The 23,828-nt window shown below is 44.2% G+C and overlaps 1 protein-coding gene across 1 annotated transcript in view; it reads left to right on the forward strand.

Moving 5' to 3' along the window:
• Positions 1-23,828, forward strand: part of LOC144828803 (kinesin-like protein KIF20A) — a 412,946-nt gene that overhangs the window by 109,944 nt on the left and 279,174 nt on the right. The window contains exons 7-8 of the mRNA XM_078687291.1: positions 2,881-3,072; positions 3,155-3,266. Coding sequence (XP_078543417.1) covers positions 2,881-3,072; positions 3,155-3,266 — 304 coding nt within the window. The remainder of the gene's footprint in view (positions 1-2,880; positions 3,073-3,154; positions 3,267-23,828) is intronic.

The following is a 23,828-nucleotide window of genomic DNA, read 5'->3' on the forward strand; positions in this document are numbered from 1 at the left end:
TGGGCGTGCTTTTCTTGAGTGGCCCATTCATCTGTGACATAGGTGCCGGCCAGTTCTCTTAATAGAGCGTAGAACGTATCGATCGACTCTCCTTCCCTCTGTCGGGCTTGGTACAGCTTGAATCGCTCTAAGTCGGGGTTGAGCTGGGGGTCGAAATTTGCATTGAGTGCCGCTATGGCAGCGTCGTAATCTGTTGACTCACCAGTGTTCGGGAGGTGTTTGAACAGGAGGTACACTGCCTCCCCTGCATAGTGGAGCAACGGGGCCCTGTCCGTTTCCCTCATCGGAATGAAACGATTATCCAGCCTCCCTATCCACTTCTTCCATTGTGGGGACGCAGTGGTGGGGTCGGCTGCTTCGCTGAACGGGGGGAGGACTCCTGCTGGGGGATGTTGCGTGATCACCCGTGTGGGTGGTTGGTCCGCATTGGGCATGGGGTCTCCCATTGACGCGATGTGTGGTGGTGTGCTTGGCACGTGGTGGCGGCTTGCCTGCTGCTGTGGGTGTCAGCTTGCGACACAGGTATGTGGCTCAGGTGAGGCAGGTATCCACCAGTTTAATGAGTGGATACTGAATGTGGCCAATTGCGTTGCCCTAGAACATACCGGGGCCGGTCTTTGAGTGCCCCAGGGCTAGCACACTTACTGGCGGTCTGGCGGCTCTCTGGGCATGACAGTCTCTGCGCTGGTGCTCCTTCAGCCTACGACATCACAGGCCGGCAGGTGTGAGCGACGACGCCACTCCTTCCCTGCGCTCCCGCCAGGCCCTTGGTAGTGAGGGCATGCTGCTGGCACCACGAAAGTTCTGCACAGAGCGCAAGCTTGGCTCCGCACTCATCGCCAGTGTGGTGAGGGGAATCCCTCCATGCCCATGGCCCGCAAATGGCACCATTACCAGCATGCATATTTCAGTAATCGACACACACACACACACAGTTCTGTGGTTAACCCGGGACTGCCCCGTCCGACTACACTCCTCTCTTGATTATTGCGCCCGGGCCACACCTGGTCTGGGTGCCACATATCCGGCCCACGCCTGGGCCAAACACTGGACTGCTGAATCACTACAGTAATGTCTATTAAGGTACGGCCATTGATGTAAATACTTTAGCCAAAATTTGCCTTTTAGTTTGGCCAAGTCATAGAAATTTTAGCTGCAATGAGCCACGCTATTGCGGATAAATAGACACTCTTGACAGTAGAAGTGCCTACACGCCACAAACCCACAGAAGCAAACCACTGTTTTTTTGTTAAACACAAAGGAAGTGGTTCTCCACTTGCAACGTAAGCGCACCAACAATGAATCACCTTTGTATAGAGAATGATACAGCTGCTGAGGAATAGCAAAAGATTACCATAAGAACTTGAAATTGCCTCCGAACCATCCCAACACTCTTCTCCCCCGATTATTGTTAGGGCACATATTTAGTCCTATAGTTTTCTAACAAAGCACTGCTCATCTGGAAAGTTTTATGCGGCCTTACAAAGGCTTAAGGTCCTGGATTCCTTCAGCCAGGATCAGAGGGCATCTTTGGGAGAACTTGCTCTCGAAAAGTAACCACCCCTTGATGTCCCGACACAGCGAGTCTTTGAATGCTCCACATAGAAGCGAGGCTTACTTTAGATGTACAGCTGGCCTGTCTCCTACTGCAGCTTCCAAAGTTTGCTTTCTTATCCATAGACTATATTAAAGCCATAGAGCCTGCCGTAGCAGGCTTTACCGGCTATTTAAGGCCTGCTCTAGTGTTAAAGGCTTGAGCCAAAGGTGATGGCCTTTAACAAGGGAGCGGACCTGTAATGGCTGGTAGAGCACGCTACGGAGGGCTCTATCACAATTAGAACATTACACCCCCTAGAGGGCCGAAAGTTCTAATTTGTAAAACCAAGGCCTCACGGAGCCCGAGGGGGTTGCAATCCCCTTGGGCTCCGTGAGGCCTCTGTTCACAGCTGTCGATGTGAACAAACATTTGAATGTTGATGCTCTGGGCTTCTACCAGCCATTAGAAACCCAGAGCACTTCATTGTCTACAATGGAGCGCTCAACATTCCCATGTTCTAATATCAGCTTTTTCACCCATGTTTTCTATCTCGCCTGGCTTCCATCTCCTGTCTCTTCACCATAGACTGCCTGACTTCTAACCCAACAGTTCAGGATGAACTCCTCAGCATGGATTCTGTCTAGTTTATGGCCCATCTCTGCCATGTTTGACATACCTTATTCATAAATAGCCACTCGCTTTGTGGGTACTGCTTACCTCCACCTTCTCCACGTACCTGCACCCCCCATTAGATCACATTATATCAGTGTGGTCCGTTTGCTTGATCCTCATCCCGGGAATGACCTTCTGGATCTCAAGGTTATGTTCTCTGTAATACAACTCAAAGCAGCAATAACACTCCTCAAGCTTGAGTTTCCTTGAGTTGAATGAGACTGCTCCTTTGTTTTTCAATTTTAAGCTTATCTCTACATCCCCTGTCTGTAAATACACCTATTGCTAAAATGCAAATGTATTGTAATGTGCTTTTATTTGTTTACTTACCCTTTACTTGGCCTCCTTTATTGCAATTCCTATGCATGGGTAATTGGGTATACCCATCTCACTGCCTCAGTCACTTCTGTATCTCACGCCCAATGAAATGCATGTAAGAACGTTTCTGATGGAAATTAGTAAATTTTACTGCCATTCTCTTTACTCCACTGTGCGTACATTTTCCATCTTGTCAGATAATGAGGAACAGAGTTGAGTAAGAGGTGCGGCCCAAAATGTACTTCGTTTGCCCAGGCAGAAATTAAGGGTACTGAAAATGGAGTTGTAACTTATACAGACCTTTAGATTTCTTGAGAATTGGATGTACTTATTTGTGTCTCTTTTTGTCCTAGATATGACTGAAAACTTTATTTTATCAAACGATGATGCGATCAGCATGTGCCAATATTCGGCGTGGGTGTCATTTTGTGAAATTTACAATGAATATGTCTACGACCTGTTGGATGTATTTTCTTCCACAAAACAGCAAAAACGTGCTGTTTTAAAGGTCTGTGATGATCAAGCTGGCAGCAGTTATTTAAAAGGTAACTATCGGCGTCTCTGCACAGTAGATGGCGCAATTTACCAGTGGACCTGTATATAATGAGACAATGTGTTTTTTTACAGACTTAAAGTGGTTTAATGTTAGCAGCACCGAAGAAGCCTGTAAGATATTAAAAATAGGGAACAAGAATCGGAGTCTGGCAAGCACAAGAATGAACCAGCAGTCAAGCAGAAGGTGTGTAATTTGCTCTGCTCATTTTCACATAACACATACAAATAACATATATGCCTTGTAACTTACTTGTTGAAAATTATTTTCTTCATTCTGTTTTTCATACAAGGTTGCTTCATCGCGTGTCATATAACTCACACTTATAGACACAGCTCGGGGAAACTCAAATGTTTACTTGTTTTTTGTTATCTAGGCACTGTGTAAATTTAATTTATTTTGACACTTTTCTGCTTAAGCAACAGCCACCTAGAGTTCACCTTGTCTGCCATGTGGTAATGTGAGAACTATTTTAATAACCACTTTGTCACTGTGAGCTCTGTACAGCAGTCCAGAGAGCTACTAAAGGCTCATCTGTTTAGTAAGTCTCAGGTACGACTCCCCGAGTCTTTCCATAACAGAAATAACAGATCACCTTCTTTACTCTCGCCACATCACCAGCCGCGGTCGTTAGTAGGAGTTACTGCAGGGCAGTGACGTGGGGAGGAGCAGGGTGGGGGGTAGTAATGTATGGATTAGGGAGTTTAACAGGTAAGTAAACATAAAAATTAATAAAACAAATTTTGTTGCGTGCACTGCATCACCAAATGTGATGCAGTGCGCTCAACGAAATTCGTTTTATTTATTTATATGTTTACTTACCTGTTAAACTCCCTAATCCATACATTACTACCCCCCACCCTGCCCCTCCCCACCTCACCGCCCTGCAGGAACTCCTACTGCCGACCGCGGCTGCACATCACTGAACACCTTCGAGAACTACACTTGCTCCTACAGGGCCAGACTGGCAACCATAACTGGCCCTGGCAAACTTTTCAACCGGCTCCCCCTGGGGGTGCGGCCGAGCTGTTTACTAGGGACGGTTTCAGCCGATTTTGTTACAGGGGGACGATATGGCTGGCTCCCGATAACAAAAACGTCCCCGCGGGAGCCTAAAACAGGCCCCCACCCACGCGTCCCACCAGGGAAACGCCCAGTGCCCGCTACAGCCTGTCCGGCCCTGCCTACAAAGCCCTCCACAACGCAGGACCAGCATATCTAAAGCACCGCCTCTCATTCCATGTACCCTCCAGACACCTACGCTCTGCCCAACTGGCCCTTGCCACCGTCCCACAGATCCACAAGACCAGAGTCCTTCTCCTACCTCGCCACCAGGACCTGGAACACCCTGCCCCTCCATCTCAGGCAATCCCTGTCGCTGTCCCAATTCAGGACTCAAATCCTGACTCTTCAACTGAAACCCTGTGCCCTTATGGGTGAGTAGCCACGCTATAGAAAACCGTGATTGATTGATTGAGTGACTCTTTTATAAGATACGTTTTTCAGCAGTTGTTTCCTGTAATTGGTCCTGATATTAATTAATCTCTCTCCAGACTGACTGTGATAACAGGTTAACCTCTGTTTCAAACCTTCGAAAAACTTTCCTTATGAGCATCGAATGACCACTGCTAAGCCAGTGAAAATAGTTTAGACTCATAAGGTGAACATGAAGTTACTACACCAGTGCCAAGGGGCAAAGTAGCAAATCTGACCTCAAAGCGGGCAACACTGAGGATTTAGGGAGATTATAAACCCATTTCATTAAAAGCCCTTCTTTTCTATTATAATTAGGGCTCCCGGTTTTCCGTTTAAGCAGATTTTCACATATAAATACAAACAGGAAACCATTTTCTCCTTTGTCTGCATTTATAAAACAAGCATTTACAATGCAACGGTTTCGCCTTTCAAAAAGTTAGAGCTATTGACAATCTCCATGACAATTTTTTTTTTTTTATGTTTGAAAACTGATGAGTAAATGTCATTGTTGCCTGTAATTAATTTAAAAACGTGTCCGACACTGAGGTTCTAAAATGCGGTACATTCCCCCAAAAGTAAACGAACAGCAGTTTCGATGAAAACAGCAAGTCTCCGAACTGTGATAAAGATGGCGGATGCCTGTAATTAATGTAAAAACGTGTCCGACACTGAGGTTCTAAAATGCGGTACATTCCCCAAAAGTAAATGAACAGCAGTTTCGATGAAAACAGCAAGTCTCCGAACTGTGATAAAGATGGCGGTTGCCTGTAATTAATTTAAAAACGTGTCCGACACTGATGTTCTAAAATGCGGTACATTCCCCCAAAAGTAAACGAACAGCAGTTTCGATGAAAACAGCAAGTCTTCAATGTAATAAACACTAAACTAATATGTACACAACAGCCAGGCACTACGGGAATAAACATGGCTTACCTCTAAGACGCGTAATGATACCGGGCAAAGGAATACATGCACGACGGGAAACGGAGACGACAGCCAGGCACGACGGGACACAGAAAGCCTAAAAAACATTAAAAGAAGAGTCAAAATAGCTTAACTCTAAAAAAAAAAGTTACTAAAAATAAATTATAAACACGGTTTACCTCTAAGACGCGTAATAAACACCAAAACATAATGCCGTGACGAAAAAAGGGGCGGGTGACGAAAAAAAGGGGGCGGGACTTAAAAAAAGGCATGGGAACGCCCCCGATTCGCATCCTGAGGGGGAAAGAGTGACGGACAACAATGTCTTCCAATGGCTAGCCTCCATTTATGGAGCTAGCCAATGGTAGACAAAGGCGGGACATAGCCACATAGTGTAGATCAACCGATTTCGCCTGCGCGAACGCTGCTGCGCAGCGGACGCCAGGCGAAACCTAAAAATGTGTCATTTACAATACCAATAGCTCAAACTTTCTTAATGTGAGACCTATTGCATTGCAAATGCTTGTTTAGATTCTTTTTATGAGGAAATTGATCATATCCACCAACTGTGATGTTTTTTAATTGTTTTTACCTTGCTATGGTCATACAATTGATCGAATAAAATTTTACTTACTTTAACCTTTGTTTTTTTCAATGAATATATGTATATTACACAAATATATATCAGTTGTGTGGTAAAGAACCGCATAGTAATAAAACACGTTGTAAAGGTCAAAGTTGTGTGTTACACACAGAAAATGCATTCATGGCAACAACTGATACTCCATGGCACCGGACGCAGCACTGAATGAAATACTGGTGAGAGAGGGAGCTTAAAAAATAGCTGTCTTGCAGGAGTAGATTTTTTGACGTGGGAGCTCCTGACTAAGAAAAAAAACTATGACTAGCTTCCGGAGAGGGGTATATGAAACTGATTGGGGTCCCATATTGGCCAATTTATTTAAAGAGTATAGAAAAGTAACAGGTCCAAGATATCTCAGACCTCTCCGTTTGATTTCAGGAGATGTAATCAAATGTAACTGCAAGCAAGACAAGCGCCTAGGAGGAAAACACTGGCAGAATAAGATGCCACCCAAAGCTAGATGCTGTGTAGGGGAGGGGTGATATATTGGAGTGGGAGCGGATTTGTTACTTTGTGTGTTTTCATGTTTCTTTTTCTAAGGCTTTTTGTTCTCTTCTCTGTACTATCGCTTTTGTGCTTCAGTAATTTGCAGGTAAACCCTGAAGTACCTCTCGCCTTCCTACGGGTGCAGGCGAGAGTAGGTGCAAACTTAATTTAGTAAAATTTAAAAAAAAGAGTGACATTTTAACAAAGAAGTGACCCGCTAAATATCTGCGGAAAATAGGTTAAGAGGGCCTCGCCATAAACTTGTAACTGACCCCACACATCCAAAATGTCTTTGATAGCCCTGATAAAAGAAGATACCCTCTATACATTAAAACCTACTCTAAGTAGTAAGATACAAGAGACAGAGAGAATAAGAGAAAACAAAGAAACAGCATGTTGTTTTAATTTACAATTTGTTTTGTTCTGATAACAGGTCAGATTTTAAAGGGGCCGCTGCGATAAAATGACAATGCAGGTGTGTACCATTTATCGCTTATGGCTAGAACGTCCGTCATAAAGCCTTGCATGGCACATTTAGTTTTCTCGTTTACTTTAAGTTGTGTTGACACGAGCTAACAAATCCGTTTAAAACCAGCTCGTGTTCCATATAAGCTGCCAAGGGTTCCTGAAGCATGAAATGCAATCGAGCAACTGGCGGGACTCAGGAGGCAATCCGCTTTCCAAACATTCGCGGAGATGTGGAAATGATGTTTTGTTTGACAGCTGTTTGCATGTCAGAGAAGTGTGTGGTTGAACTTCCAGTCTTCAAATGACCGCCCACTGTGGAGTCAAGACCGCTTTACATAATTGCTATCTTTAGTGGTTCGGGAAACAGGAGATGGGCAGAAATTGTCTGGGGTGAGTCAACAAAAAGAAAGAAACTTTGTTAACCTTCGTAAAAGTTTATAGTTAGTTAACACATGAGAAATAATTTTCTAAAAAAATCTTTAAAAGAAAGGAAGTGGTGGCAACATGTATGGTTTGCTAGCAAATATATAAAGGGGTACAACCAGAAAAAAATGTCTGTGCACAAACAAACCAGCGTAAGCAAAGACTGAGAGAAAATTCACACGAATTAATTGCAAGTATTTGCAGTGCTACTTCTATTTTTCCATTTCAAGTCCTGAGTATTTGACTAAATTAAGACTGCATCTTTGGCTAGCAGCAAAGAGGCTAGCACTGCTTAAGATGCAACTATTTTGAAATGTAAGTGCGATTCTGTTTAAGTACTTACTTGCTGAAATTGGGGAACTCTGTATTCTGGGAAGCACACAGAACGGAAATGCCAACTATGTGCTTAAATGAGGCAGACATTAAACACGGGACAAGCATCAAAAAATAGAATAATGCGATCAGAAACATCCTAAACGTAGACAGTGCAATAGGACTTACATATCAGTTTTGAGCATACGTTTCTGTCCTATGCTAATTGGCTTTGTGCCTTTGAGCTCCGGAGCACCCGAGTAACACACCAGACCTACAAGACGATTATTTATTTGTTATTTGCAGTTTTATATAGCGCTAACTCGACCAGACTTTAATGGAGCGCTTTACATGAGCACCAGTTACGTAACACAAGGAAGGACACATTCATTTATTTTGGGGGGCGAAGGGGGGAGGGGGTAGGCGCGGGGAGATTAAGTGATTTGCCCAGAATCACAGGCTGCTCAGGCGACGCCGAGACTCGAAACTGTTTCCCCAGCTCCAAAGTCACCAGAATGTTATATTTGATGAATTACCTGTATACACGGCTTATCTGTTAATTTCCATTCTAAACAATTGTATGTATTTTTTTAAACGTTTGTTATTGTGTGGCGCTCCGAATGAATAAGTGGCAATATTGCCTGGAGGCTGGAACACGCTTTCATGGACAGTCTCGGGGAGCGGAAGAGCCGAGGGAAATAGAAGTGGAGTGGGTGGGTGTGATGGAGAGAACGGGGCCAGGACGCTGACAGAGCAGGGATTGCTGCGAAGTACTCCGAGGAGGCCGGTGGAATGAGAGATCTTAGAGATAACTCTTTAGAGATAAGTCTTTTTACAATTTCGTCTTCTCTCTCCTTCATCCAGTGTGGAATGTCAGGCCTTATGACTTTCCACTCTGAAGTACCGGAGCACACTCGCCATCTGTCATTTGATAGCAGATTAAATGATGGCAAAGTTGCACGTGCATAAATCAAACATTTAATGAAGATTTTAAATTGAACTGTCAACAAAGCTGCTTGAAAAACTGTTGGCTACATAATTCATTGTTTTGGTTGCCAGAAAATTGGTACTCACTGACTGCTCGGAAGTAAATCTGATTGTAAAAGAAATTGTATCAATGAGGTATTTACCTACTACGGGAGAGGATGCTGCTCTCGACTCTGGAACGGAGGAACCAAATTCGAGTCCCCGAGTCGCCTCAACATCCTGTGATTCTGGGCAAATCACGTAATCTTCCCAGGCCTAAAAAAACAGTGAATGTGATTTTGTGTAATTTAAATGGTGCTCATGTAAAGGGCTCCAATACATTCGGGTTCACTAAACGCCATATACAAATGCAAACAAGTCAGGTCCCGGGCCGGCCAGCCAATCACAGCGCGGCCCGGGGAATGACATCACGGGGGTGTCCCGGGCCGGCAGCCAATGACAGCGCGGCCCGGGACAAAGGGGCGGGACTTAAAAAAGTCCCAGAAACGCTCCCGAAACGCGTTTTCACCAGAAAGCGTGATTGACAGCCTCTGTCTCCCAATGGCTAGCCTCCATTTATGGAGCTAGCCAATGAGAGACAGAGGCGGAACCAAAGTCGATATGTAGGATCATGAGGTTTCGCCGTGGGCGGAGCAACTGCTACGCAGTTGCAACGCCCAGGGCGAAACCTAAAGAAACAGTAAAATACTGCCGAAACTGATTCAGAGACACTTGCTGCGCAGCCGTGCTGCAGCCCAAGGTTGCCACGCCCCTCTGCCTGATGTGATCTTTGGATGCACTCTGCCTGCCCCCAAACCCCTGCTCACATTTCGTAATTAGTTTCTGTCACCTAATCGTGGTCGGATCCATGTGTTACTGTGGGGGCATAACAGTTCCCCCAGCCTGTTCAAAGCCAATGTAAGTGAAAGGGAGGGCGCACATCTATGTTTTATTGCTTGAATAGTGTCGAGCGAGGGGAGGGGGGAAGGGAATTGTCTTTTGTAGTGTCAACCTCTCTTTAAGTGGATAGGTGGGCAATCCTTCGCCCCTTAATCACACTTCTCTGCGCCGCCTTGAAACTCTGGGTTTGGGCTCTGCATCTAGTGCGGGTGTCGTGGTTTCATTCCTGACTGGTGTTAAGGGGATACTACACCTGGATGGGGCCAGTGCAGATCCCCTCTATGTGCTGCATGCAATGGTCCTCTGCTTATTCATGTTTAAATTTCTGACTTTTCAGAAGCATTAGCGCGCATTCATTATAAACTATCAGAGTGCGCTATTTCGAGATTGAAGTTTTTTCCTGCAGGGGGTGGGAGACGAAGCAGGGTGTTTAGAGGGAAGTCCACAAGATAATATAGCTTGACCGGATGGGGTGTGAGATTGGCATGTACTCCTGGCGTGCAGTGGGTGGTGAACAATTACTGCTGGTTGTTTTTCTCTGACCAGCATAGGGTACATATAACTTTTCTCAAGAATTACAGGCACCGGTAGTCTATTTTGTCTTTGTTTTGGAACATTGCACGTTGTAGCTATTACAGGACATCCTTCTCAGTGTTGTACAGAAGATAATTTAAAAACGGAAGTATAGAAGCTTCTAGGAAGCACATATAACAGTGGATCACAACTTGCCCTATATCATCGATCCTGCTTTGAATACCAATAATTACACATGCCATGAAAAGTGCTACAAGACTGGCTGCTGGTTGCAAAGGGAAACGGCTGATCTGGTCCTCACGAGCACTCTGACTCTAGGAGCTTGAACATGTGCTTGTACTACAATGGCAACGTTTTCAGATGAATGTAATAAGTATACTTAATTTGGTGTGTGTGTGTATATATATATATATATATATATATCAACTGAGTGAAAGCGTTCATTGGCTATTAAAAAAAAATGTAAAAAAATACTAGCTGCAGCCTCTTCTTTTGCTTGCTGTAAAAATAAATGTGGATACATACAGATAAAATGAACAAAAAATAAATATGGATAAATGCAGATGAAAATGTAAGAAAAAAAAATACCATAAAACCGGGAGTCCTAATTATAATTAATCTCTTTATCGAAGCATATAATCTCTGATCCACGCAGAGCAATGGGAATGATTTTACCAATAATGGCTTTCATCTGTGCTTGAGTTGATTAGCCCCTATGACAAGCATTACATTTAAGGAGCTTGTCTCGCCTCCAATACTTAAATATAAAATCAGACTACATCACTCCGGTCCTTGAACGACTTTGCTGACTTCCATTCGAGGCTCGCATAAATTTGTCACCTACAAAACTCAAAAGCCATCAAGGTGAGAGAGCAAAGTTCATACTACAGGTTGGGAAAGGACAACAAGAATTAGAGTCCGCCTCCTCCTCAAAGTCCCTCAGACCAAGAAAAGCAAAGTAGCAAATCAAACCTTTTCCTGCCCGGCCCCTCGATTTTGGAACTTCATCCCCTACAGACTATCAGACTACACCAAAACCTACTGTCTTTCAGGAAAACCCCCAAAACGTATTTTTCAAAATACATTTTCCAAGCTAGTTCCTTCCTCCCTCTCTATTTCAAACGAACAGTATTCCCCCTGTTTTTCTTGCCAGGACCTTCTTACTGTTCTATTGCTTCTAACTTCATTGTTCTTGGATTGATATCTTTACCGTTACTCTCTCCTTTAAGCGTTCCAATGCCCTTGCAGCTTGGTTTGTGCTCCATAAATACTTAATTTTATTAAGTACAATGAAACTCTGTGTACTGTTCATGGCATGCACCTTGTGGGAAATGCTGTTCTTCTATTTGAACAGGGGCAGTATCTAAGGAGACCCCCCTTTCATCTCCAGTGCAGTGTCAGCTGTGGTGGAATTGGTGGGCATTTCTGTGGTCTGGAGCTCGTTGATGAAGACTTTTCGTAAAATGTACTTGTGCTTTTAGTATGATGGGGCCATGGTGACTGCATCCGTTCTCAGGGTTTGGGATAGATTTCAACTACCAGGTTGGAGAGATTGTCTTATTGTGACAATATGAATTATTCGTTCTGCAAGATATGAGGCCTGCGCAAGCAATAGGTCCACAGTTGTCTGACTGGAAACCAAGCACCCCATTGTAGCACTTGGCTCTTTCAGGGTAGCACAGCAGAGCAGTCCAAGATCTGCTCTGGGGAAAGTGGCGTGGGCTAGTAATCTTCATTTTCTGGCACACAACAACATTCAATAAATGATTGTCCAGTTAGTGTTTTGTCTTTGAAAAAAGAAAAGTACATTATTTATACACATTCTATTAAATACTACACATTAATTTGCTTTATGTTCACATTACGTAGATATAAATATTTTTGCTGACATTCTGAAATCACATTTGACCCTTGGTGGGTCCTGAACCCTATATTCACAGTACCTCTCACTTATATCAAATGTAACATCAATGTTAGAACTGCGGTCTCTAGTTGGCTGAGGTAGGTACCTTAGTCCAAATAGGGACCCTTGCTTCTTGTCCGGGAAAGGAGGGACACCCTCTTAGATAACCCCTGCACACCCTCCCGTAGCTTGGCATGAGCAGCCAGGCTTATCTCCAAGGCAATGTGTAAAGTATTTGCAAACACCTCCCCAGTAACGCAGTGATAACACCCCAAATGGACAACACACTGATTTAGGAAAATAGTGGTATCTTTATTAAGAAGAAATATGATGAGACCAAATGATAAAAATATCCAGCATATGCGTATTCGTGATATTTCACTGGGCCGATTATTAGGCCAACCATCACTTGTAGGTTCTTGCGGTATTAATGAGCAGTTCATGATGGTCTAATGCAGTCCTAATGCAATGCTATGCAGTTCGTAATGCACTTTGTAATGTAGAAATAGACAGTCCTTAATGCAGGTACTAATGCAGATCGTAAAGCAAGTAATAATGCAGTTCCTTGTGCAAGTACTAATGCGGATCGTAAAAGCAAGTAGTAATGCAGGTTGTAGTACAAGTACTAATGCGAATCGTAAAAGCAAGTAATAATGCAGTTAAGCACCGATCGTAGAAGCAAGTAATAATGCAGTTCAGCACCGATCGGGGTGCTAGTGAATGTCTCTATGCCACTCTTGGCTGACTCGCAGTCAGCGACTGCCAAAATATGCCACCAATACAGTTATGAAGGAAACAGAGTGCAGCTCCACAATCCGACCCCGGTACGTACGGGCGGCGATACTGACTTGAGCAGAGGCTTGCGCTTCAAAGATGGGAAAGGCCGAGAGCGGTAGCACGTACTCCACCCCAGGTGGCGCCACACGCATGCTCGCAGAGCGTTACTTGGGGGTGGGGGGGGGCTACCATTCACATACTCACAGGCTCAATGTTAATCCCACTCCGAGAGTTGATGGACCTGCTCTAGCAGCCAGTCTTCATCATGCCCCAAGTGTTACGCTAAGCAGAAAAAACACAAGTTGTCAACACGAGTTCCATTCCTTCATGCCATTCCCACTTCCCTGATGAAGCATGTGGGAAGCGCCAACCAGATCCCTCCTGCTCTCGAAGTCAGACAACTTTGGAGCAGATTTTTCAGCTGGTTCCTGCACAAACAGAGTTTCTGATGCCTTCAGCCATGCCATGCCAGATCGAAGAATTTTGGGCAGCCATGCTCCTTCTCTTCGGGTCTCTACCATCTCTCTCTCTGGTGCACCGCATGGCCCCATGGAGCCAAATGGGCCTTTTACCTGGACTACTGCCATTGCTAGCTGGATCCTCCGACCTACAACTCTCTCCTCGGTGCCAGTTGGAATGCCGCCTCCAGCATCCGCAATCACACCAGGTCCAGGTACATTAACCCAGATGCCGACTTCACCATCTGAAGAGGTTGCCCAAATTGTGGTCTCTGGCGTCGCACCCGAATATGACCATGGCACCAGTTTCTGCTCTTGCATTACCACAAGGCAGGTAACATTCTCTGCAGTCCGTTTTTGGGACGTTCTCCGATAACGACTATGATCGGGGTGATGAGTTCACTCAGCCCTATTCCAAGGACAATTGGTACGAAGATTTGCAGGATGCAAGTGAGCTAGATACCTCCCTGGAGACGGTGCTTTTCTCCTCTCCTGATCCTGCCACAGAAGAATATGCCTCCTGCACTATGGTTATGCACAGGACAACTAAAATCCGTGACCTCCACTTCCCCACTATGGAATTGAAAACCAGCGCACTGAAAGAGGTTCTACAACTGGGCCATTCTGCTTCCAAGCCCCTTCTCTCTTTTAATGAGGCCCTGCCATATACACTTCTCATCAGCCTGCTTGGCGCTGCAGTTGATCTATTCCTCCTGTTTATTGGCCCGTTACACTCATGCCCTTTGGGATTCAGTGGCAGAAATCCCCCCTCATGTACTGGAAGATCTTTGTCCTTTTGCAGGTGATTCAAGATAGTCTTGGTACGGACAAGTTCTAAATTCATTGTGGCTTGGATATCGTAGACTTCTTTGGGCGAGCTATATACACCACTTTGCCATTCATTGCCATGTGTGCCTAGCATTGACTGGTTTCACTGCCAGTGTCCAGTCCTCCTTGATGGACATGCCTTTTGTTGAGACTTGCCTGTTTGGGGAAAAAAGCTGACTCAGCCTTTGAACATTTAAAGGAGAGTAAGGCTATCACTAGATCTCTGGGCCTCTACCCAGGCTCGCAAGTCACAACAATTCCACCATTTTTTCGTAGCTTTAGCCGAGGTGTTCCTTACCACCAGCCTTTCTTACCCAAGCAGGGACCCCAGCAATTTGTGAAAGAAGCCGATGTGCCCACACCTCTGCAGCTAAGGCCAGTGTGCCACTCAGTCCACAGCCCGATATCACAGCCCCACCTGCAACACCTTTTTAGTGTCCCCTTATCGGGTCACAGCTAGGGGTGGATGGTTAACTCTGTTCTGCTGATGGAGTTTGCACAGTTTTCCCCCTCCGCACTCTGCTTGAAGCCCAGAGTTGGCCAAAAACTCTGCCCACCCCTGCATTGTGGAATTTACTGCCCACCCTAGTCAAAAGGTTCGTTCCGCAGGGCAAGGTCTAGCTTCCTTTTGCTCTCCCATTGGTCCATCTATCTTCAGTGTGCCTCTAATTAATTCCATTGGCTGGTCTTGCTAGTCCACTCTTCTGCAGTTCGGTTGCACTTGCACCTTACGGTCCATGTGAGCAAGAGTCGACAAGGTCAGGTGTGCTGGGACCACAATGCCGTGCAGTGACCCTGTGCTACAGAGCATTGAAATGAAAAACTGACTTATTGAGAAAAGACCCATGAGCCTCTATTTGACTACGATGTGCCAGCGCACTTTGTTCGATTTATTTGTGCTAATTTGAAGTGGAAGGAATGTGAGCAACACGCTCTCCCTGCACAGCCCCTTGAGAAATGTTCCCACGGGACACCATCTGTGGGAGAGCTGGAGGCCTCGCAGGGGGGGGAGGAAATAGCCGTGGCGGGGGGGGGGGGGGGGGTAGCTCCCCTTGACATCTAGAGGGGCATGTCTCAGCCTTATAAAAACTAAAGTCAGCCGAGAGGGCTACCACACAGATGATGAAAGCCCTGGCACTCCTCCTGGCTCTGCTCTGGAGCCTGTGCTCTTAGGCTAGCAGCTCAGACGGTAGGACTCGCGTGTCGTTCTGTATTCTGCGTATGTAGTGCATAGACACTTAACACCTACTGTAGCGACCTACGGCCCAAAGACACAGCACAAGGTCGAACAGGGTGAACTTGAATACTAGCTCAATAATCTCGAAGTTGAGATAGAACGAATTACAGTTGATATATCGGACTCTAATGTTAAGCCAAGAATGTATACTTCTCTATTTGCCTGTCCTATCCTCTCTCTCTCGCATTTCTGTCCTTTACTCCTTATACCTACTTCTCTATCAAAATCTAACCAGCGAGGGGGTAACTGCAGAAACAGTACTGTACTAATGATCTTTGCCAGCTGCGGTCAACCCTGCAGCAGTATCTGTGATTGTATACAATATATAAAAATACATAAAAAAAGAAAGAAATTAAGTGATCAAATCTTGGCACTAATATTTTAGTTTTTCACCTTATCCTGCTTCATTTGTCCACAACTCGAATAGTCGCCTGTCAGACAAGGGCCTGTGTTGCTACTGAGTCCAGTTCGCCTCTCCTCGAAAGAATGTCCGTGCTTTTCAGCATTTTTAGTAAACCCATCACAGTAATTTTGTTTGGTACCGTTTTGTCACCAGGTTTAGGTTTGCAGTAGTCAACTGGTTCCCTTAGATTCCAGGAAATACAATATTACAGATTCTTGTGATGTGGTATGTCTTTCTTCTGAGTCAGAATATTTTTGTGCGGAATTAAGGAATTGAGAGATGTATTCTTATTCATGTGTTTAGCCTTTTTTGAGAAGGGCAAAACTTCTGGTTCACCTTTTTATTACCATTACTTGGCGTGTTGAGCAAACAAATCTTCAGAGGTTATTTTAACTAAATGGAAAGTAGGTGTGGCGCACATTTCCAAAGGGTCCACCCTTGATTGTTATTTTAGTAAGGAATCTTTAGCTAGCGTACTCTGTTTGTGCTGCTAGCTGGTTCTCTTACTAACAGGCAATATTTGAATTTGTTAAGCGCTGTTTCCATAACAACCCACTGCAGTTGTACTGCATACGGAAGTCTGTTTTACGCAAGCATAGTGTTCATTAGTACAGCTGTATGTGACTTGAGGTTGCACTTACAACTACTCCTCGATCAGGAACCTCACTGTACTTTGTACAGCGTATATGGGCACAAGTTGATCAAAATAGTTAATCTTAACTTTCTGTTGAGAGGTACAGTCCGTGGTGCAATGTAGCACAGCAGAAGGATTAGTTTATCTCTCATTCACTCTTTGCTGTTATTTTGGTTCTCTTCTTGTTGTGATGTGTGTTTTTGAGTAACAAAGCACAGAATGGTTTGGTTGTTCTTTCTCTTCAGGGGTGGGCAGAACTCCTCTGAATGTTGCAGAGTGTTTATGTAACTCCACGGAATTCCACAGAGTAAAACTCCATGAGTTCCGCCCACCCATAGTCACAGCCACCTGGTGTGATGCAGAATCCACCAATTGTGTCCGGGTTGGCAAGCAAGCTCATCGAACAGGTGGGTTCTGTAGATTGTCTGCAAAGGTTATGCCCTACCTTTCCTTTCTGCCACACCTCCCATCATCCACCCAGCAACTGATGGAGGACCTTCTCTCCATTTTGCTGTAGGAAGTGCAAGCCCTTTTGACCAAAGGGGCTGTTGAGACTGTGCCAGTGACAGAGGTAGGACTTGGTTGTTTTTACCATTACTTTCTGGTCCCCCAAAAGGTCGGAAGTCATTGGCCTATTGTAGATCTATTCTCTCTCAACACCTTCCACCTGAAGGAGAAATTCAAAATGCTTACCCTGGTCCAAATCCTGTCTGCCCTCGACCCCGGAGACTGGATGGTGATGTTGGACATGCAGGATACCTATTTGCTTTTTTTACGTCTTGCTGGATCATCAGTACTTCCATGGTGGGAGAGGAGCGTTTTCAATTAGCTGTGCTCCTCTTTGGTCTCTCTGGCATCCCTCAGGTGTACACAAAAGTGATGGTATGGTGGCAGCACTTCTTTCGAAGTCAGTGGATGAGTGGCTCTTCAAGGCGGGCTTGCACCAGGCAGTTGTCAACCACCTCCAGACTAAAGCAAACAGCCTGTCATCTTTGGGGTTCACTATAAACATGCTGAAGTCACACCGGACTTCCTCGCAGATGCTCCCCCTCAACAGTCATTCTTGAAATGCTTTGATTAAATGGCTTTCCCAAGAAAGAAGCTTGGGCATTCAGGCTATGATCATGGTCTTTCAGCCTTGGTCCTAGATCTTAGTGTGGTCAACTCTGAGGCTTCTGGCACCTATAGCCTCCTGTATCCTACTAGTTGAGCACACCAGATAGCTATATGGGCTCTGCAGTGGGATCTGAAGTTCCAAGGGGACTACTCTGATCATGACAGGATTTTGGAGAAGACTGAAAGATCTTCAGTGGTGGTTGCTGTACCGTGATTGGGTCAGTGGCAGACCCCTTTTTCCATCTCCACTTGGCTAGGACTGTGGTGACCGATAAGGCGCTTCCTGGGTGGAGTGGCAATTCGGGAGAGGTGGCGACCAGAGGCCTCTGCTCTCAGTCAGGGTCCTAGCTCTGTACCAACCTTCCGTAGCTCCGGTTAATCAACGTTGCACAGAAAGCCTTCCTTCCATCCATCAAGGGATGGTACATGTGCTCAGGGACAACTCCAGTGCCATGGAACTGCAACAAACCGGGTGGGGTATGGTCACTGTCCCTGTTCTAAGATGTCTTGCGCCTATGGAAATGGCTGGTCTGCCAGGGAATCTTTCCAGTGGTGAGCCAACTGGTGGGCTCAATAAATGCTAGGGCGGACCAGGTCAGCCGTCAGTGCCTTGTGGATCATGATTGGTAGTTACACCCAGAAGTGAAGCAAGGCCCCTTCTGCAAATGGGGAGAACCTGGTCTTGATCTGCTGAGAATCCACAAATTCAGCACTTCTGTGCAAAAGTGTTTCCAAGACTGCTCTCGGTCGGAGGTGAATTACACCTCGAGTGGAACTCTGGACTCCTTTCCGCTAATACCTTCTGCATCAAGTTCTCAAGAAGGTCAGGATAGACCGGTCTCAAATCATCTTAGTGGCACCGGAGTGGGCACCAAGTATCCAGAACTCCTGTGCTTGAGCATCTGCCCAGCGATCAGGCTACCCCTCCGGGAATATCTGCTATCACAGCAGAAAGGTCAGATTCTCCACCTCTGCCTTTACAATTTCCACCTTTATACATGGAGATGCCAGCTGGATGTCTTCGATCTCTCTAGGGAGGTGGTGGATGTCATCTTGGAATCCATGCACCCCTCAACAAAGATTGTATACATCTGTCACCGGGACAGGTTTGTGGTTTGGTGCATCACATGCCAGATTGACACCCTCCAGGCCCGATTGTCTGATCTCCAGTTGTTCATTCTATCCCTTGTGCAGCAAGGGCATGCTTTGGGCATGGTTAAAGGTATCTTTTGGCCCTATGCCCATCTCATGATGGCCCGATCAGCCTTTCTCTTTTTAATCACAGGTTGTATTTAATTTTTTGAATGGGTTGTAGCAGATGCTTCCCTCTTTTCTTTTTGTGATGCCTCAATGGGCCCTCAAGCTCGCTTACTTTTTTTTTAGTGTGAAGCCATTTCGAGCCGCTCCACAGCTGTCCTCAATGGCTCTTCACACACAACACTGTGTTCCTAGTTGCCATCACCTTCAGGCTCGGTCTGCTCTTCTACCATGCACCACTTTTGTCCCGGATAAGCTGGCTCTGTGAACTAGGGCATTCTTTCTCGCGAAAGTTGTAATGCTCTTCGATGTTGGTCACACCATCACCCTGTTGATGGTCTTTTAACTGCCTCAGCCCTCTAAGGTGGAGGAGAGACTCCCCTGCTTGGACCTCAAGACAGCTCTCAGCTTCTACATAGATCGTAGCAAAGAACACCGGGTGGACAATCAACTATTTGTGGGGTTTACAGAGCAAAAAAGGCATGGTCATGCAAAAGTGTACCATCTTGCACTGGATTGTGCTCTGCATCAAGATGCTCATACATTGGCAAAGCAACAGCCTACATTGTTCACTCCTTTGGGCCAAATTAAGAAGTTGGGGCATACAAACAAATTTACTAGGAGCAATCGAATCATTATATACTGATACGTGGATTCAAATGAAAGTAGGGGATGGAACCAAATTGTCAAGGAAAATACCAACGGCTAGGGGGCTTAAGCAAGGCTGTGTGCTAGCCCCACACCTGTTCAATTTATGTATGGCGGATTTGTCTCTCCACCTGGATTAAGTTAATTCACAGGCACCAAGACTAGGGTCATTGACGATATCCTATTTAGCAAATGCCAATGATATTGCACTGCTGAGTCATACGGAAATTGGTCTCAAAAGACTAATCGAAAAAACAGCGACCTATACAAAACATAACAATTTAGAAATAAATATCTCCAAAACAAAAGCTGTGCGTATAGGGAGGAACATTAGTGCATCTTTAAAGATCAAGTTGGATGATCAAACCATAGAAGAAGGCACTACCTACAAGTACTTGGGGTTTAATTTCGATACAAATTTTAATTTTTAAGTGCAACAGAATTACATGCTTAGGAAAAACAAAGCTTTGATGCATGCATTCAGCTTGCTAGCAAAAAAAACTAGATGGACCCTCCTATCAACCACTGCTTACAGTAATTAAAGCAAAGCTGCTTCCTTCGCTAACTTATGCAAGTGTGATGATGTATGGAAGGGATGCTAAATTGTTAGGCAGTTTACAAACTAAAACCTATAAACAGGTTTTCCATCTACCCTTTAATGCCTCCCCAGCCCAAATCCATCTAGAATTTGGCCTAATGCAGCAAAATATAGCAAGAAGGTATGGGTTTATTAAAACCATGCATAAAATACGAAATAACCAATCAAGTGTTTTAGTTAACGCTCTATGGGAAGCCATGACCCATGATGCTAAGTCAACCTACAGCAAATACTTATACTCCTTTTTATGTTTAATAAATGCGGGTGATTTGTGGTATTTAAAATTGTCGCATCACACGTTTTGCCAGGCTATGAATAAAGCCGCTAAAAATCACTCACTGATAGAGGATAAAAGTGTTTTTTCACGACGAGCCCATGCATGGATGACAATCCAAACATATGTCACATTGCAACCTGCAACTTATTTCCAACTAATCTATCCAGTGCGTTTTAAGAAACAATTAATGGCAATGCGCCTAGGGGATTTGCTGTCTTTATCTGAAAAACCTCTTTGTCGAAACAATGGACCAAAAATATGTAGATTATGTGACGCTGCAGAAGAAGACTTGGTGCATTTGGTCTGCATATGCCCCGAAATTATGAATGCACGCCGATTTACTTTTAAAGTTTTTCTTTAATGAGCGAGGGATCCGTACATGCAGAACAGCAATCATGAGAAGCTTGGACTCTACCGATCCTCGCCTAAATTGTAAGTTGTTGAAGTATTTGCAAATCCACGACAAAGCAGTAAAACAGGCTGTAGGCAAGCTATAACAGTGTATGACATTGCCACAATTTTAACCTCCTTATCAATCGATGACATCATGAACCATAGAATCATGCTTGCCATATCTCCTATTTACCCCCCCACACAAATAACCTGTTAAAAACTGTAAAGAACTTGTAACTATGCTCGGAATATATTTTACGAAACTGTATTATAACTCTGTTATGTGATGTATTAATACATATAACGTTTTAATGAAGATGGAGCAACATCCTTTTAAAAATGTATTTAAACTGTATTTTGTATTGTGATGGTTTTTATTAACTAAAAACAATAAACAACACATTGAAATTGAAATTGCAACAGCCTACAGATGGGCTGCAGTATCATTCCACCAGGGGCAAAGCTGCTACTACTGATTTAGCACATGGAGTCCCTGCCCTACACATCTATCAGTCAGATACATGGTCATCCCTCCATACCCTCATAAAGCAGCCAGGTCACAGAGAGGGGCATTGAGCCCGTTCAGTCTTGTAAGACTTATTGGTTTGACTTGCATACCCTACTTCTGTTAGTTACTGCTTTAGTATCTATTCTAAAAGTGAGGAATATATGGCTAGAAGTCTCTATCAGAAGAACAAGTTACTTACATTTGGTAATGTTCTTTCTTGTAGAGACTATCCAGCTGCAGCTTCCTCACAGACCCTCCCATTCTCCAACTGGGTTCTACCCATTAAGATCCCAACATTAGGAATCTAGTCTACCAATTTGCTTTTGGGGCACCACGTCTGGGCACCCAGACAGTCTTTAAAGCAATGGGCATCAGCTCAGCATGCACGAGTGGCATCTACATAGGCCCTGCATGTCCTCTCCGGAGTGGAACAGAGTCCCTATGGAGACACACAGTGCCTCCTTCCGGCAAACAAGGGGTCTTATAATAAAGTTCCTGATCCAGTCTGATTCCTGCGGAATATTCAGAAGGTGAGGAACTGTGCCTAAATAGAGTCCCTATGCGGAACCAAATTACCAAATGTGAGTTGCTTGTCCTTCACCACTACAGACAAAACATTTTATCTTCAGGACCAAAGACTAGAGGTCCCTGCACTCCCGAGTTGAAGAGCACTAAGCCCCAGCTCTGAGAGAGCTTGAACATGAGGTTATTAGGACTATTTTGTAAATGTTACTGGGGGCTGCTGCGCCTCCTGCAGTCTCCACAACACTTTATATTTCCATTGTTAGTGCCCCTGCACCTCTTTGGGGACAATGAAAAAGAAATCAGGCCAAATTAAAGCCTTCGCAGGGCTGTATGGGCTGATCCCAGGCAGAAGCAGTGAATCTTAATGAGCATTCAGGCTGCTCTGTCCTTAATGTTTTTTAAGTTTAAAGAATACATTTATTAAGATAAAAGCAATAATACAACAGAAATAAACAAATGATGAGGGAGGAGAAAGGGAGAAGGGTAAAGTATAATATTGATATACATCCGTGTCTGAGCAAAAGGACAATTTAAATCCTAAAAAGACATAATAAAATCTACTTGATAACAAAATAAATAATACAGTACAGAGTCAGGGAGGTTGCATAACTTTTTGGGTGTAGGAGACGCCTTTACAAAATCATCAAGGAATTGCATAACAGGTGCCCATCAGTACCTTTACGTTACAGCAAGAGATAAAGGTTGCATATATGCAGTATTAAAACTGTGATTGTGGCATACGGCGTACCAGCACACATTGGCAGACAACTGTGTACAGTCTTTTCAATTTTGGATGATTTGCTGAAAATCAATCCCTAATAAAAGATACAATATTATAATATTAAAAGAACTATTTATCCAAACCTCAGATACACTTCCCAAAAACAAATTAGGCTTAGAGAATGAGACGTTGGAATGAAAAATAGGATTCATTTGAATCTAAACTTGTAACCAAAGCAGCAACAGTGGGGCAAATGAATAATAAATGTTTCAAATCTGCTGATTGTGCAGAACAATTATAACAAGTATCCCGGGTATCTGGATTAATGTTATGGAGAAGTTAACGTGTCATGAAAAGAAAGTGATTGTGTTGTGTTGGCTGCTCGAGAGGACTTTCTGATTTTAATCTAACATTTCTCCAAGTAGATAAAGGAAAAGTGATACCAAGATATTTTTCCCATGATAATTCAGTATTTGACTTGGGTCTGATACTGGAGGCATCCAGTAAGTATGGGTATACAGAGAAAGGCTTAGTATGTGTGTGTAAAAGATCAGCCAGAGATTTAGAAGTTTAATCAGTAGGAGAGGAAAGTGTTTTGAAGAGATTTTACACTTGAGAGATTGTATCCTGTAGAAGCTTAAATCATTCCAAAAGGTAGATGGTAAGTGGAAAAGTATCTGAGCCTGAGAAAAGGTAATAATAGAATACTGTTGAAACAATTGGTTGACCCAAATTAGTCCTTTAATTCTCCAAGCATGCCAGTAGATAGATCTGCCCTGTATTTGAATAAAAAGAACATTACTCCAAATAGTAGATTTAAGGAAGCAGTGTAAATCAGTTGGTAGATGGGAAATGATAGAAGCTATTAAGTTACACATGTTCTTAAATATAAAAATGGATCATTTCTGAGGCTTTTGTGTAAAGGATAAATATTCTTGAAAATAAAAAGGGGCTAGAAAATCTTGTTTCAAATCAACCCATAGTGGAGTGTGTGATGGTGAGGAGGCAACCCAGTGAGCAGATGTTCTTAATAAAAAGGTTTTGGGATATTCAACAAAATCTGGAAAGTCTCCACTGTTAACGTCATCCATAGTGTACGCAACGTCCAGATCACTACAATTATTAAAAGAATCATGTGTATCAAGCAACGGCAAACGAGACATACAGTCTGCATGTACATTTAAACGACCTGGAACATACTCAGCCACACATTGAAACTCCTGCAATTTAGCAGCTAATCATCCTAACCGAGCAGTAAGCGTTCTACCACCACCAGCAGCTAACATGTTGATAAAAGGCTTGTGATCTGTACGCAAACAAAATTTCGTGCCCC

Source organism: Lissotriton helveticus, chromosome 4_1, assembly GCF_964261635.1.
Source record: "Lissotriton helveticus chromosome 4_1, aLisHel1.1, whole genome shotgun sequence".
NCBI lineage: Eukaryota > Metazoa > Chordata > Amphibia > Caudata > Salamandridae > Lissotriton > Lissotriton helveticus.